The sequence below is a fragment of the Budorcas taxicolor genome, chromosome 2, assembly GCF_023091745.1.
Source record: "Budorcas taxicolor isolate Tak-1 chromosome 2, Takin1.1, whole genome shotgun sequence".
In the NCBI taxonomy this organism is placed as follows: domain Eukaryota; kingdom Metazoa; phylum Chordata; class Mammalia; order Artiodactyla; family Bovidae; genus Budorcas; species Budorcas taxicolor.
In genome coordinates this window covers 12,280,389-12,296,157 of record NC_068911.1, presented here as the reverse complement: position 1 = coordinate 12,296,157, position 15,769 = coordinate 12,280,389, and the positions used below count along the sequence as shown (strand labels likewise).

The window sequence follows — 15,769 nt, the reverse complement described above, 5'->3', positions numbered from 1 at the left end:
GGCTGCTTGAGTTTCAGAAAGCACCATTCAACTCAGCCTTCTAGCAATGTGAGCTGGGCCCATGACCCAGCTTTATGTGTCACTCAAGAGGCAGGGGCTTTTCTCATCACCCTCATTATGTCTTAGGGAAATTTGATGACAGCATTTTCTTTTACATCAGAAAGTCCTTATTAATAGTCTTATTCATACAGTGTGATAATATCATTAGCAACTGTTCAGGGGAGCATTTTGCACTCATCTCCGGGGAAATAGCATTTGTAGTCTCATAGCAATGCATTAAAAATAAATGCTATCTACTGTTGACACACCTCAGGCAATTGTTAAATCCTAAGTATAGGTTTTGCTACTGAAACAAAATTTCTTGCGAGGGCTTTCGTTCTGCTTGGTTTTAGAAGGAAAATATTTTCTTTTGAATTTGTGAACCCCAAACCAAAAGTTCAAGTATAACACTTTATTATGTCGAATCTTTCTTACTAATGAAGAAAATACTTAATGCTCTTCAGGCACAACTGATAGAGAGGCAGTATTTTCAGATTTCATTCCCATCTGCCCCTTCAATACCACCACCAAATACCACTGATTTTTATAATATGGAAGATTTTAAAACTTGTAAACCTTAAGAGCAAAATACCACTGTCGTGCTGAAAAAAGAAAGCAGTAAGTGGAACCTAAAAGGAACTTCCCTGGCGGTAGTGGTTAAGACTCCATGTTTCCACTGCAAGGGGCACAAGGTTTGATCCCTGGTCAGGGAACTAAGATCCTCCATGCTGTGAGGTACGGCAACAAAAAAAAAAAAGAAGAGGAGGAGAAGGAGGAGAAAATTTTAAAAAGAGTAGTGAATAAACTCCAGTTACCAGATGTATAAAAAGCTGTGTTCTTTCAGGGAGGTGGTGGATTTAAGGCAAGAAGAATACAACATAACTCTGCTACTGAGACTACATTCTAGTAAGCTATCAAAAAGTAGGCATTTGAAAAACACTAATTTATTGTCATGTAATGTCTATAGTATTTGGAATTAATATTTCTTTTTTCCAATAAAATTTTGAAAGAGAACTCAATTAGTAAATATGCAGAACGAGAATACGGTCCTAGTATGGATAAAATTATTTAGAAGAGGATATGGTTTTAAAAACTTTAAGATCTGTTACAAGTTTTCCAAATAGCACAGTAATTTCTCTTTTATACAAATTTATAAAAAGAACACGATTCAGTTTACTAAAATTATGTCTCTTGCAGCTCCTATATTGGGGTTGCTTGAGGAACTTGGTGCCATACTGTGATCCCCACCCCAAAGACAGGTGCCACCAGTCAGAGGTGATGACTAGAAATCTGCAAAAGCCCCAGGGTTGTTCTGGCAAAGGTGGTCCAAAGACCATCCTATGAGCAACTTTATTCTGTATGTTCCCATCCACAAAATGCAGCTACTTGCTTCTCAATCTAATTTCAGCCAATTTTAGCCTCTCAGACCCATCACTGTCAATTAGGACCATCCAGCCTTGTACCACATAATTTCAAGATGTGTGACAAGGGTGTTTCCTGAGCAGTCACAGGTGCACAATGGTCACAGAATGACAGGTGACAATAGTGTCATGGTAGGCAGCGGCTCGGGAGAAGTGGAAACTTCTGCAGAGTCGAGATCACTGGATGGGGTCAAGTGTTCCCACAGGTCCCATGGCAGAGCTCGTCGGGCTCCTGAAAGATGCCAGGTGGGCCTGGATAGGACTTCCCCGAGTTTGAGAGTCACTGTGGCTCCACTCCCGTGTGTGTATGTCTTCGTAATGACCAGCACGAGGACACACACTCCTAGGTGTGAAAATACCTTGAACTCCTGCAAGAATTCTGTTATATCTGCCTGATATAAAATCATCATCAAGAGGCAAAACGCTCCAGAGTTAATTTAGAATACCCAAATAGGTTCTTTTAAACATCATTAGGGTACAGCAGTAACTCAAGTGCATTGAAACAGTTGGGTTCCTGTGGCAAGCCAGGTCTAATGGGACTGAGGGTTAAATACAGCAAGGGGTGTGTCATCAAGGTCCCCTTAGCCCCTCAGGGATTCTCTAAAAGCAGTATCAGCCCTACTCAAATAAAGCATATAATTCAGATGGTTTTGTCTCACAGCATTCACTGAAATGTTTGGGGAGAGCTAAAAAGAATGCAGTAATGTTGTATCTATCTTCATATTTAATTAAAAAGAGAGCTAACAGCACTTCCAAGAGGGAGGTCATTCCTTCCTCAGCACAAGATTTCTCTGTGCAAAGCTATTTCGAGAATGGGCAATAAAACAATTCTTCACATAAACACTTACAAAAGCTACCATTTCAGAAATGCTACTGATGCTTTAGCTAATAACCCCAAAGATGAGGTACAAATGACAATCCCGCAGCTGGAGGCAACCATAAGAAAATCAACATCACCTACTGTCAAAGTCCAATCAAATCCTCCATCTTCCTCTTCTTTCATTGAGCCTGGAGGCCTCAATTGCCTTCAACAGAATTGTATGATAGGAAAAGGTTTATAGGAAGAAAAGTTGGAATAATAAATACCTGGAATAAAATACCTCAAAGTTCAAGAGATGAGATCATCATTTTCTTCTGCACAGTAACTATATGGACAGCAGAGGAAGAAAGAAGGAAGATATCCTACAAAAAACCAACAGTGATTACTACAAGATGTTAGCGGATTTAAAATAAGAACCTTACATGGTTATACACATTTAAAGTGAACCATACGAAGGTGAGCCCCGGGCAGATGGCTTGGTTTCCAGCCCAGTGAATGCACATTTGGCTCTCTGGGCAGGATGAGGCATTCAGCTCTGCCTGTGGGTACATACTGAATCTTCAAACGCACCTTCAGCTTTTCCTTCTTGGAAAAACAATTACAAACCGGGCCTTAAAATATCCAACAGTTCTAACATTTACCACATCGCATTGCCTGGGCCTGCCTTAAAGCCCACCCACAATTTCATTTTCAATTAGCAGCTCCTCGAAAGGCAGTAATGAAAGCAGTTGCTAAAGAGCATTCAGATGTCACTGAAAGACTGCAAACCCAAACTGTAAATAGCACATTGTGAGTCGCCTGTCACCACCATCAACTCCCACGGGAATCCTGCAACACGTGGCTATCACCACCATCTGTTCAGCTCCCCACCGACACCACTGCAAACCACGCAGCCACCCACCCACTCCTGCCTCCCACTCAATACCTGTCATGTATAGACTTGTGTGGAGATGGGACGGCTTTAAGTGGAGATTAGAATGCAGAACACATGGAGGCTTATTTTACCTTTTGAAGCTAAGATCTGGTCACATACAGACAACGTTGTATCTTCAGAAGAGGGAAAAGTATACATTAACTCAGAAAGGCAGTTTTAATATAAAGAAAGGAATGGAGGCTGTCTACCCTCATCAACTATCAGAAGGGGAGTGACTAAGTCCTATAAAGGGAAAAACATGCTGTGTCACACTTCGATCACCAGTTTTGTAAGAATTTCCAACAGGTACAATGGAGCACCATTTCCATCAACACCCATGTCAATCTTCTAACAATATACAGAATATTTAAACAGCCCTTAACAAAGTTCCACGCACACATATGTATAACAAACTCTTACTTTGGGATTAGCGAAGCCCACTGTTTTATGAAACAATTTCCATAGGTTTCAGGATCACTCAAGCTAAGTTACTGCCCATTCTATCAACGGCAGTTCCTTTTCCAATTCAGTCTATTTTCTTTCTATGGGTTTTATTTTATGAGGTCGGTAGTCAATGTGCTATGTCATTTTTAGTTGATTTTTACTAAATTTTAATTAAGAGTTATATATGTCACTTGGGATAAAATTTATTACTGGCCACTTCACTTCAAACATCTGTCTCACTGAAGTCAAGTGGCATTTATGCTCCCTCTTAGCAACATGCTAAGAGGACTTTCCTGATGGCTCAGACGGTAAAGAATCTGCCTGCAATGAAAAAGACCCAGGTTTGATCCCTAGGTTTGATCCCCTGGAGAAATGAATGGCTACCCACTCCAGTATTCTTGCTTGCAGAATTTCATGGACAAAGGAGCCTGGTGAGCTACAGTCCATGGGGTCGCAAAGAGTCGGACATGAGTGAGTGACCAACACTTTAGCAACCTGCAGAGGTGATGAGACTATATCCCAGACCACAACAGAAGTAGTAACTTTATTGGAGTACAGTTGCTTTACAATGTTGTGCTAGTTTCTTCTGTACAACAAAGTGGATCAGCTATATATCCCCTCTTATTTTAAAGTCTGTGTCTATCTGGGGAGACCAAATCCCAAGCTGGGTAATGGGTACATGGATGTTCATTTTATCGTTATCTCTGTTTCTGTGTTTGTTTGAAACTTTCTATAATACAAAGTAAGTAAATCCATAGAGCAAGAGTTTGATGCTAATAAGACTGAAGTACAAAACCTATGTCAACCTATGCCAAAGCACATCTAAGTTTATAGATATTAAAACTGGTAATGGAATCTTAATGGAGGCAGAAGTGAAATGGTTAAACTTGAGAGATCTGACTGTATAGCAAATAAATAAAACAGAAATATAGGACCCCCCCCCAAAAAATTGAAGTAGTCAAAAAACACAAAACAAAAAACCAAGAACTCACAGAATAAACTCACTGCTTCTAAATGCCCAAGAGAAAAAAAGAAAAAAAAAAAACCTTTATACAGTTTGCTGTTATAATAGTTTGAGGTTCCTAAACACCAAACAAAAACATCCAATATAAAATACAACTAATTCTGAAAAGAGACAAGCCTGAGTTGGAGACTCCCCAAAAACCAGATGTTAAAAACTGGCATCTTATCCTTATTTCAAGTCAATCAAGATTCCAAAAGTAATTACAAGCCAGTCTCCTCCCCACTCTTACTCCCAGTCTTATATGTTTTTATTCTCATTTCTGTAGTTTGGGCAAAGAAAAAACAGTTGTGTGCAACTTAAATGCATCGCAAGGTAAAAATGAATTTTCTTTAATATCTACTTTTGTAACCTTGACATGACTATACTTTTTTTAAAAGCAAATGAAATCCCACTTAACACATTAAACTTGAAACTCCAAAGCATGAAGTAAAAATGATTTAACTGCAGCTCACATTTCTTGATACCATCTCAATATACCTTCAGTCATTTAACTATTATAACAAATGTATTTATGAAAGAGCACCTAGCAAAGTTCATGTCTTTTCATTACTAAGGTATAATACCTAATTACATTAGTGTTTCAAATGCTCTGATTTCCAGAACCCTGTAGGCCCTAGAGTCAAGCTGGATAAAAACCTGTATGATTTCAGCTTGGATTTCCACTCAGAACTAATCAGCAGGTCTTCAGCAATGTGACTTGAACTGGATCTGTTTAATCAAAGCTTTCCATTATAAATCTTCCTTTGCAAGTGCATTTCTGCTAGTAACAAATGTCATGTCACCAAGGAGTCTTCCAACAATCTGAGTTCACTGAGATAAAGGATCTACCTATAGTAGTGAATGCTCTCAACGGTGAACAGTGTGGGCAAGACCTATGCTTCATCAGGTGGGTACAGTATCAGCTGGTGGCTTGAGTCTACTGGGCCCATGACCAACACAACCAGTTACTTCAAATAAGGCGAACATGCAATGCCAATACACAAAGCAGACACAGCCACCACGTGAAGCTCTAATTCTAAAGAACTGGCACTGGGATCAACCCCTTCTCTTCCTAGAGATCAGTATACATCTACAGCGGTATCTACAATGTCAGCTATTAATCCTCTACCAAGTTTGACTCCACCATAACAGATTTTCAAAGAAAGGAGAAAATTTTCATTCCTTACAAGCCAAACCTAGCCAGATCAACCTGTATAAACATATATAAACCATGTAAGACATTCCCACACAAGCCATTCTCACCAGCAAGGTTAGAGTCTTAACTGTTGGGCTCCTGAAATATTCCCAAATCTCTTTATTTTTCTCCCAAAGTGTTCACCTACTGCTAGAAGCAATCTCAATAGGTTGCTTCTCTCTGGGAAATTCTGTCCTTAGATGAATCACTTCTGGGAACTTAAAACTCAATTAGGAGGGAGACTCTGGGATTTATTTTGATGATCCATCCTGGTATCTGTCTGTTAGAAAAGTTCATATAACCGAAAAATTCCTTCTAGTTGATTTAGGCCTATTTCCTCTAGTTCAGTTCATACTAGAGAGAGAGAGGACAGACTAATGGACTAAATGGAGATTTAGAAATATTCACTCAGAGCCCAATCTGAGAGTTCTCTGAACCCTTATCAACTTTTCACTATCGCTTCTCTATTTTTAAAACCCCCTGGCTCTCAGTGTTTTCAACGACAAAGTATTAAAATTTTAAAGCATCCCCTGTAGTCTGAAAGTCAGACATACTGAAAGAAAAGTAAACTCAGAGCCCTTAGAGGAGTTTAGTTTTCCCAAAGATTAGCTTCTGCAGAAGTTAAGACTTGGTTGGAAAGTTTGGCAGCCCATGATTTCATTGTGTTCTTTGGTTGTTTCCCAATTAACGGAGTAAAGATTCTTATGCAGAGGACCTATCAACCTCTGTTTTGATTTTCCCACTCCTAAGTCAAATTGGGGGAGGGGGGACCTACCATACCCTTATTAGTAAGAGACAAAACTTTGTAATATAATGTCTGAGTACTCACACCATAAGCAAATAATTCTGCATAGGTTTTCAAATCTGCCATATAAAATTCAAAGTTTTATATATATATAAAATTCAAAATTTCAAAGTTTTCAAATTTGCCATATAAAAAAGTGGAACCCTTTTATAAGACAGCTGTTAGCTCAGTATCTTCTAAGTCAACATGTATTTATATTTAAAAACATAACCCAACAAGTAAGTTCCACTGGGGTAGCTAAGTGCTAGTTAAAAACACTTTAACAGTTTGGAAAATTTTCATGACAAGTGAGGTTTTTAATCAGGCAAGAGAGGGAAAAGGGGGTTTAATTTCAGAACTACACATCTCTCTTAAAACAAAGTATGTACTTGCATTCTCACAGTAAAAAGATTAGTTGCCTTGAATGAAGTTTCAGGAAAAAAAAAAAAACCACCTTTTATTTTCTCTGCACTGAGGAGTAACATCTTCCCACAATTACGGAAAGCTGCACATTAAGTTCCTTGCTTAGGGAGTACCAATTCCTAGTAAGATTCAAATCTAATCCACTGTCACCAAGTCAAAACTAAAGAATAAATTCTCACCTCCTGCTGCTCTCTTTCATCTGCGGCTCTTGCAATTTTATCACTCCCTCAATGGGAGGCATTGAACAACAATCCATTAATTTAGAAATTCTCCTCAAGGCCCACTTCCATCTCAAGGTCCCCTCGTAGCTAAAACAGTTAAGATGCGGCTACTTTATCTGAAAAGAGGCAATGGTGGGGTGGTGGAAGTAACTGTGATGTGCACAGACATCTGGCACGGCAGGATAGCAGTCTCAGACATTCTTAGCACAAGTTATGGAACTTCTACTGTAACCATTATACACATCTGTGTGTCACCTTTTACCGAGGATCACACAACAGACAGCACTTACCTGGGCTGACATACCAGGAACGCATCTCTCTCTCCCCTTAATATTTTCACAGATCCAATCAGTTACAGACGTCAAAATTAAATTACTTTCAGGCCTACAATGGTATTCCATTACAGGTTTTAGCAACACTATATATTCACTATCTTTGTGTTATTCAAACACTAAGAAGAATCACAGGACTGAGAAATCTTCTACTCTAAAACTTTCATTTTACAGATGGGCAGCAACAGACAGTGCTTTGCTCAGGGGTAAATAATAGCACATATGATACTGCTGCTGCTGCTGCTGCTGCTGCTGCTGCTGCTGCTGCTGCTGCTGCTAAGTCACTTCAGTCGTGTCCAACTCTGTGCGACCCCACAGACAGCAGCCCATCAGGCTCCCCGTCCCTGGGATTCTCCAGGCAAGAACACTGGAGTGGGTTGCCATTTCCTTCTCCAGTGCATCAAAGTGAAAAGTGAAAGTGAAGTCACTCAGTCGTGTCCGACTCTTCGCGACCCCATGAGCTACAGAAAACACCACTTGTTTTTAAAACTCTTACACAGGCCCAAAATACAATTCATTCTTTTCTTCTCTCTGATTCATAAAAAGTGAGTCAGACTAACTGCTTTTCAAATATTTTCCCTGAAAAAAGGATAGCTTTGATTTCAAACACTGTTAGTACCAGAAGATTGATCATTAAGACCAAAAAGCTACTCAAATTTGAGACAGACGAGTCCTAGCCGTCTTGTAAGATCACAGACTCTTTCAACTAGAGGACAAAGTAGAAAGAAGAATTTTGAGGAAGGAGAACAGAAAAGTCAGATCAAGCTTGGGAGTAAGAGAGTCAAGGATAAGGAACCACAGCTCTGTGAGGGCTCAGAATTAAACTGATCTCTTGCCTGAAAGGATAAGAAGCCCTCCTCCCACCCTGTAGGAGGGAGGCCCTCCTGGAGAGGCAGTGGCCATAGGACGATCTCTGCACATTGGAAAACCCACTTTTTCACACAGCTCACAGGGAGAGGCTTGGTCTGCGAGTCACAAATAACACAGGCACATTATCTTTTACAGAACTTAGACCTCACCCCACTTTCTGACCAAATATATATATATATATACATATATATATATATTTTTTTTAATTTTCATCCAAATTTTCTATCCTCACTGTACTTGGGAGTTAATCCTATTTTCTTCTTGAGCTTTCACAGTCCATTTCTATAACCACAATCCCTCCCTCTGACTAAACCAACCCATGAACTTTCTAAAAATACTTGTAGATTCCCTGCACCCCATGACCTGGAGTCCTTATATCAACCACAGGAAGCACAATATCAATAAAAACAGAGCAGGGCAGAGAAATCTAGGTCTAAACCCTGGCTCTGTCCCTCACAGCTAAGTGGCCTCAGACAAGTCACTTTATTTCTTTAACCCCACAGTTTTCCTATCTGTAAAGTAACCATAATATCATATCATCTCCTCACCAGGGTTGTTGTGAAAATTATAGATCATACTACAGAAACTCCTTCACTGAGTGATAACCGTGCTATGTATTAGACAAATGTTAGTAATTACTTTTATAACTCCAATCTGGCAATTTATTTGATGACAAAGAAAAACTGCCAAATGTGTTAGAATCAGGGACACTTTTCTGAGATCCTCCTGAGTCCATGCTGAAATCCATCACTCCATGTATTTTCTCAGAAGTTTACCCAGCAAGTTCAACTCTAACACCAAACTGCTCACTAAATCTTTTAGAGAGTTTCATTTTTCCAAACTTTTAACTAAAATTCATCACCAGAAAAATGTTCTTCTTTATAAGAATGATTTTCAACTGGCTTGACCATTATCAAATAGGAAATTTCTAAGACTACAAACTTCTGTGCCAAAATGCCTAGTGATTCTGATTCTTCAGTTCTAAGGTGAAGCCAGGAATATGTTTAATAAGGCTCATGATATGATTCTAATCATCTCTGATGTTTTAGAACCACTGATTTGTATGATCCTAGATCTTCTCACTCTGCAGAGAAACATCTGCAAACTAGAAATTACCTGTTCAGCTTCTAATTAGCAGCACCTGCTCTGTGAACCACGCTCCCTCTGCTTCCTTCAAGAGACAGTCAGTCTCACCCCATAGTCCCTCCAAAAACAAACAAAACACACCCAGGACACAGGTAACTTGGCAGGTGCTAAAGCCTCTGGATTTGTGCTGAAAAAACTGCTATAAACAGCTTCGCTTCTCATTATTAATCTATCTCATGTGGGGATTTCCACAGGCAGAAGGGTTCCCCAAATGCCAAGAGCTGAATTTTCTTGTGGATCATTGAAACCTAATTATTAAACAGCCCGGTGAGCTCTACCACCAGGCTTTCATACAAGTGGCAGATCACAAAAGCAGTTCTGAATTATGGGCTGTGGAGGACACCTTAAAAAACCTCATTTCTTCACCACTGCTCTCCCACATGCCACAGTATTTGAGCTTCACTAGAAAATACAAATCTTAGGCAGGGTCCCCTGCCTGAATACAGACAACCATTTTTAGCTCTTCAGGACCTTGACACACAGTGCGTATGATCAGATCTGCCCATTTCCTTTCCTCTACCCAAGACGATCTCTCCCTGCAAGCCAGTCTACCTGGACCATCACCAAGACCTCCATCAGTCTGCCTTCAATGCCAGTAGCATGAGCATCAGTCTCTGTTACACAGAGCACATGTGACTGAAAGGTACCATGCTAAGTTTCAAAGTGCTTGGTTTTGGAATATTCTTTGAGAAGCAAACACATGGCTCTGCAGGGCAGCCCTCCAGCACCCACCAGGGATCTCTTCTCCATCTGTTAGGAAGAACCACAGACAAGTAGGCACCTGAGGAAGAACAGCCACAGGACGGAACAAGCCCTAAGCGTCCTCACCTGTCTGAGCCCCTTCGGCATTTTCTTTCTCTTCCCGAGGTGCTGGCAGAGGTTGCGGTCATTTTCTCGGTCTGAGCTGTAGTGGTGTGGGTGGCTGAGTCGGCTCTTCTTGGAGTGAAAGGACAGGCCGTTGGTAAGTGCTTCTCGTTTCTTCTTGGTCAGAGGAGTCTGGCGTTTCTCCACGCGTTCCTGAGGCTTAAGTGCTACATCTTTCTGTAGGAAAAAAAAGAGAAGGAAAGGGAAGTGGTGGTTACATAGGTAGCTAGCGTCACACCCAAAATAGAGACTAAATGGGGTTACTAGAAGGGAGCCAGGTAAAGGCAAGAAAGTGGGATATGAGACCACCTGAAACTAAACCCAATTTTTCTGAATCCCTAATGCCACATATGTATCCTTTCTAATCTTGTTGGGGAATGGGGGTGGGGAACCCAGCAAAGCACAAAGTATCTGTCCATTAGAAGTGGTTTCACTGCTGCCTGGGAGAGCAGCTTTCCATTTGATTCTGCTCTGGGTCCAGCACACACTATTCACCTAGCAGGCTTAATACACTCGCTTCTCAAAATGGTACACCAACTATTTTTCAGAAAAGGAGTACTAAGTGCATATACGATGCAAAAACATCAGCACAAGACTGAACATACCAGGAGGGCCCGGTGGAGGTGAGCCAGAGAGAAAGAAACTCAACTCACAAGATTAAAATATGTCCTTAGTGCTTTATATTTTTACCCCAAGTTCCTCTTACCCCGAGTTCCTTAATTCCCATCTCCTTTGCAAAATATGTAACAACCATATCACCAAGATCAACAGCAACTTGTCATTTGTTCCTGGCTGTGACCAGGGGAGGGGAGAGGGTGGGAAAAGGGTAATGGATTTTCTAGACTAGGGGACAGCACCTGTAGGAACTACAGACAAGTGTTCCAAGTCACAGGACACAGGTGAGCTCTGTGCCTGCAGGAAGGTCAAGGCATCCTGAGAAGCTGAAGACCTGGGTTCTGATGCTGACATTATTCACTACGAAACCCAGAGTAAGCTCCTGCAACTCTGAGCCCATGTGGAAAATGGGCTCAGATACAATCAAAGCCCTGTCAACCCCATTTAGTCCTGTCAAAGTCCTTTAGAACTCTGAGAAATATACACATTAAGCAATAAAATTAAAATGATTTGGTATTCAATCATTTGTTCATGAGTGAACATGTTCCTGGGGTTTCCCAGGTGGCTCAGTGGTAAAGAATTTGCCTACCAATACAGGAGACACAGAAGACTTGGACTCTGTCCTTGGGTCAGGAAGATACACTGGAGGAGGAAATGACAACCCACTCCAGTATTCTTGCCTAGGAAATTCCATGGACAGAGGACCTGGTGGGCCACAGTTCACAGGGTTGCAGTCGGACACGACTGAGTGACTAAGCGTGCACAGACGGATACGTTCCTCCTTACACTGAAAATGTTCCTTCCTGGAGCCTCATCTGCACACAATTTCTCGGTTTCTATGATCCTGAACACACATTTAAAACTACAGTAAGATCAAAACATTCTCCTTTATCCATTTCTCATTCTCAAAATACTATTCTCTCTTTCCTTCACAGCGAACATTCTTGGAGGCAATTATCTCTTCTACATCTTCCCAATATCTCCACACTCCCGAACTAACACACACTGTGCTCCTTGACGTCTTCTCCAGTTTAGCCATGGCCATATTTAGGGACCTTGGACTTTTAACATCTGCTTTGCCTAGCCCTCAAAAGCCCTCTCTTCCATACTCCTCCCTTTTCTAGTTGAAGGACACCCCCCCTCCCAGTGTTGCCAGTTAAAGGAGAACATTTGGTGATGCAAAGCAATGTTCTCAGGGCTCCACTCATTCAACAAATATTTTTTGTGCACCATTTATATGCCAAGTACAAACTCGGCACTATCCTACAGGCGCTGAGAGAACAACTGTGTGGGGCAAAAAGACTCCAAGCTCATGGAGTTTAGTAATTAGGGGACAAATTATCAAATCACTAATCAAATCACACAAACAGGTAATTGTAAACTAAGCTGTTTTAAAAGAAAGATCACAGATGCCACAATAGGGGGAAGTGGTCTGTCTGGAGGAGGGGTGCCATGGGTGAGATGACTGCCACTTGACCTAGATCTGAAAGTCTGGGCACAGAGAACAGCTTGTGCAAAGGCCCTGAGGCAGCTGGTAGCATGATTCCCTGAAAGAATGAGGTCAGGTACTAAGCACCAGTAACCCCAGTGCTTCACTTACAGAACCTGGCAAATAACAGATGGTCAAATAAATGCTTGCTAAATAAGCAAGACCACTAGCTAATGTATCCAAATCTATCAACTACAACAGTGATTTAAATACTATCTTTACAAGCTGCCTCTGACACAGAGTGAGTGAAGCAAGCCAGGAATGCTGATAGGAACAGAAAACCAAGGAACCTGGATAAGCAGGCACTGGTGGCACACAAGAAGAATCACAGAAAACAGCAGGAAGTCCCAGAGAAGGAGAAGGGCCTAATCTTTGGGGCAAGATGATATCTAACATTGGGACTTCCCTGGTGGAACGGTGGATAAGAATCCATCTGCCAATGCAGGGGACAGGTGTTCGATCCCTGGTTCAGGAAGATTCCACCTGCGGCAGAGCAACTAAGCCCATGGGCCAAAACTACTAAAGCTTACAAGCCAAGGGCCTGTGCTCTGCAACAAGGGAAGTCCTGCAACAGGAAGCCTGCACACTGAAAGGATGAGAAAGCCCCTGCTTGCCGCAACTAGAAAAGCCCATGCAAAGTGATCAAGGCCCAGCATAGCCAAAAATAAATAAAATTTCTTTAAAAATATCAAAGACAACAATCTTCTATGGCAAATGAGTGGTTTCTAGTTTAACTTCCAGCTGCTACCACTGCAGATGGTTTACCCTCTACCATTGGAGAGGCAACTCTCCGAAGACAATGAGAATGTGGTGAGGAAGTGTTTAGGGGACAAGCTGAGATCAAAGTAAGTGCACGAAGCCATTGATCCCAGTCTCAGAGCTTTGCACACAACGCCTAACACATGGCAAATATTCAATAAATATCTGCTATGCTGTCCAGGGTCTACTACCACAACCAGCTATGTCAGACATCTGCTCAATACTTGGCCTCACATTTAAATAATTTGGGGCTTTCCCAGGTGGTGCTAGTGGTAAGGAACCTGCCTGCCAATGCAGGAGACATTAGAGACACTGGTTTGATCCCTAAGTTGGGAAGATCCCCTGGAGAAGGAAATGACAACCCACTCCAGTACTCCTGCCTGGAGAATCCCATGGACAGAGGAGCCTGGCAGGCTAAACAGTCCAAGTGGTCACAAAGAGTAGGACAGGACTGAATCAACTTAGCACTCATGTAACCAATTTAGTCAGCTCTCATGAGAAAACACTCAGGTATAATGGCAACACTAGCCAAAGCAGGCAGGCGAGTCCCACCACCAACTGCTTCTATATAATATGATTAAATTGCACCACTTCTAAAGGTAATACATAAGCTCCCACAGGCTGAATAAAAATGCCGTTCTCTGTCACACAGCCCACCTACTGCCCTACATCATTTGGGTGTGGAGTATCGGATTAATAAACAAATGATATTTAATAATGTATCAGCTGTGTTTTTGAAAAAATTATGCCATTCTCTTTGGAAACGAAATCTTTCTTCATACTGAAGGTGCTCCAAAGTATATTGAAAATTATGTGCAATTCCATACAAATGTGAATTAATATTTATGAGTATAGTATAATTTTTTTCTAAATCCATTTTATTTTCATGCAGCATATTAATCAAGGCATTCTCACTGCACCACAGAATAGCTGCACAGAGCAAATGGACCCCATGCCGTGACATTAGCTTCTAAGAGACCTGCTGAAGTCTTAGCAGCAGCAGCACAATCATCTCAGCTCCAATTAACATTGAAATTTTAAACTATGCAGGCTGTGTGAGGGGGAGAGGGGAAGAAAGAGAGCTTCAGGATGTATACAGAGGAGGTAGCTTAAGAAGTAAAGAAACAATGAACTGCTTTTTAACTTAATTTTTATTGGAGTATAGTTGCTGTACTACAGAAGAAATGAAGTCTTTTAAAAAGTTTTTATTATGTAAAAGGTTTTAAAAGATTATCTTTAGAGAACATCTTTACTGTTTCAAAGATTCAGGTTTATTTATAAATTACTATATAGACACTTTGGAACAGTTCCTGAAAAGAAACAGGCTGCTATTTATTTATTTCCTCTACAAACCTATCCTGACTCTTTGCTATGTATGAAGTAAAATAATCACTTAACATCTCAGTAGCTATCTTCGGGGTGAAATGAAAACAAAACCTGTCCATTTTAAGCAATGAGACTCAAAGTCAAATCGATTATACGCTACTCACCTTTTAACATTCTAAAGAGTTGAACACATGGTTACATACATGTGTATGTGTGTATACATCCATCCACCAACAAATTATCGGCAACTAATTTAAGTATTTCCTTAAAGAAACTTGGGCAGCCTATAAAGTACTGCTTCAATATAAAAAGACAGATTGTCTGGTGCATCAAATAACTTTTTAGGATTGATGAATGGCAATTTTCAAAGGCCTGTTGAGCCATTAGTCTACCATGGTTCCCAAAGAAAATTAATGTCTATCAGAAATATTTACAGTGGCTTTTTAAAATAAGATGACTCTGCCTCATACTCAGCAAGGGGAAGCATTTAGCAGATTAACAAGGGAAGAGGACAGAAGGATAACGAAAAGATCTGGGGGAAATGCTCTAAGGCATTCATCTGATAATCTCAGAAGACAGAGAAGCCTGGCAGGCTACAGTCCATAGGGTAACAAAGAGTCGGACACAACTGATGCGACTGAGTAAACACACACAAGAAGCAAGAAAGCCAGCCAGCCAACAACAGAAGGCTAGGCTGTGAGGTAAGAAGATTTACACATACCTGCTGGCAATAGAGGGGGTAAGTGCACAGGCTATGTACAACAGACAGGAAGAGGTTTCGTGAACAGCTGAAATTATGTGATTTTTAGGTCACTGGTGATGGAGGGCAGGGTCACGGCACTGCACATGCTGAGAGGCAGGCTCAGAGGCCGACTAACAATGGCGATTTCCTTCAACACTCAACCTTTCTTCTTGGTGATCGAAAGGTGATCTTGCTCTTGACTTTCCCTTCTCCCAAATTACAACCTTCCACCAAAGGCTTCCTCTGCCACTCTTGAATTTCAAAATGAGGTGGTTTGGTGTTGTGCAAACTAAGGGAGAGCGAGAAATTGCAGACGGAAAACTGTGCAGGCTGCAGGGCTCCATTTGCTGATTACAGATGGAG

The 15,769-nt window shown here is 41.1% G+C and overlaps 1 protein-coding gene across 1 annotated transcript in view; it reads right to left on the bottom strand.

Moving 5' to 3' along the window:
• AUTS2 (activator of transcription and developmental regulator AUTS2) overlaps positions 1 to 15,769 on the bottom strand; it is a 1,205,988-nt gene that overhangs the window by 892,893 nt on the left and 297,326 nt on the right. The window contains exon 2 of the mRNA XM_052654596.1: positions 10,440 to 10,652. Coding sequence (XP_052510556.1) covers positions 10,440 to 10,652 — 213 coding nt within the window. The remainder of the gene's footprint in view (positions 1 to 10,439; positions 10,653 to 15,769) is intronic.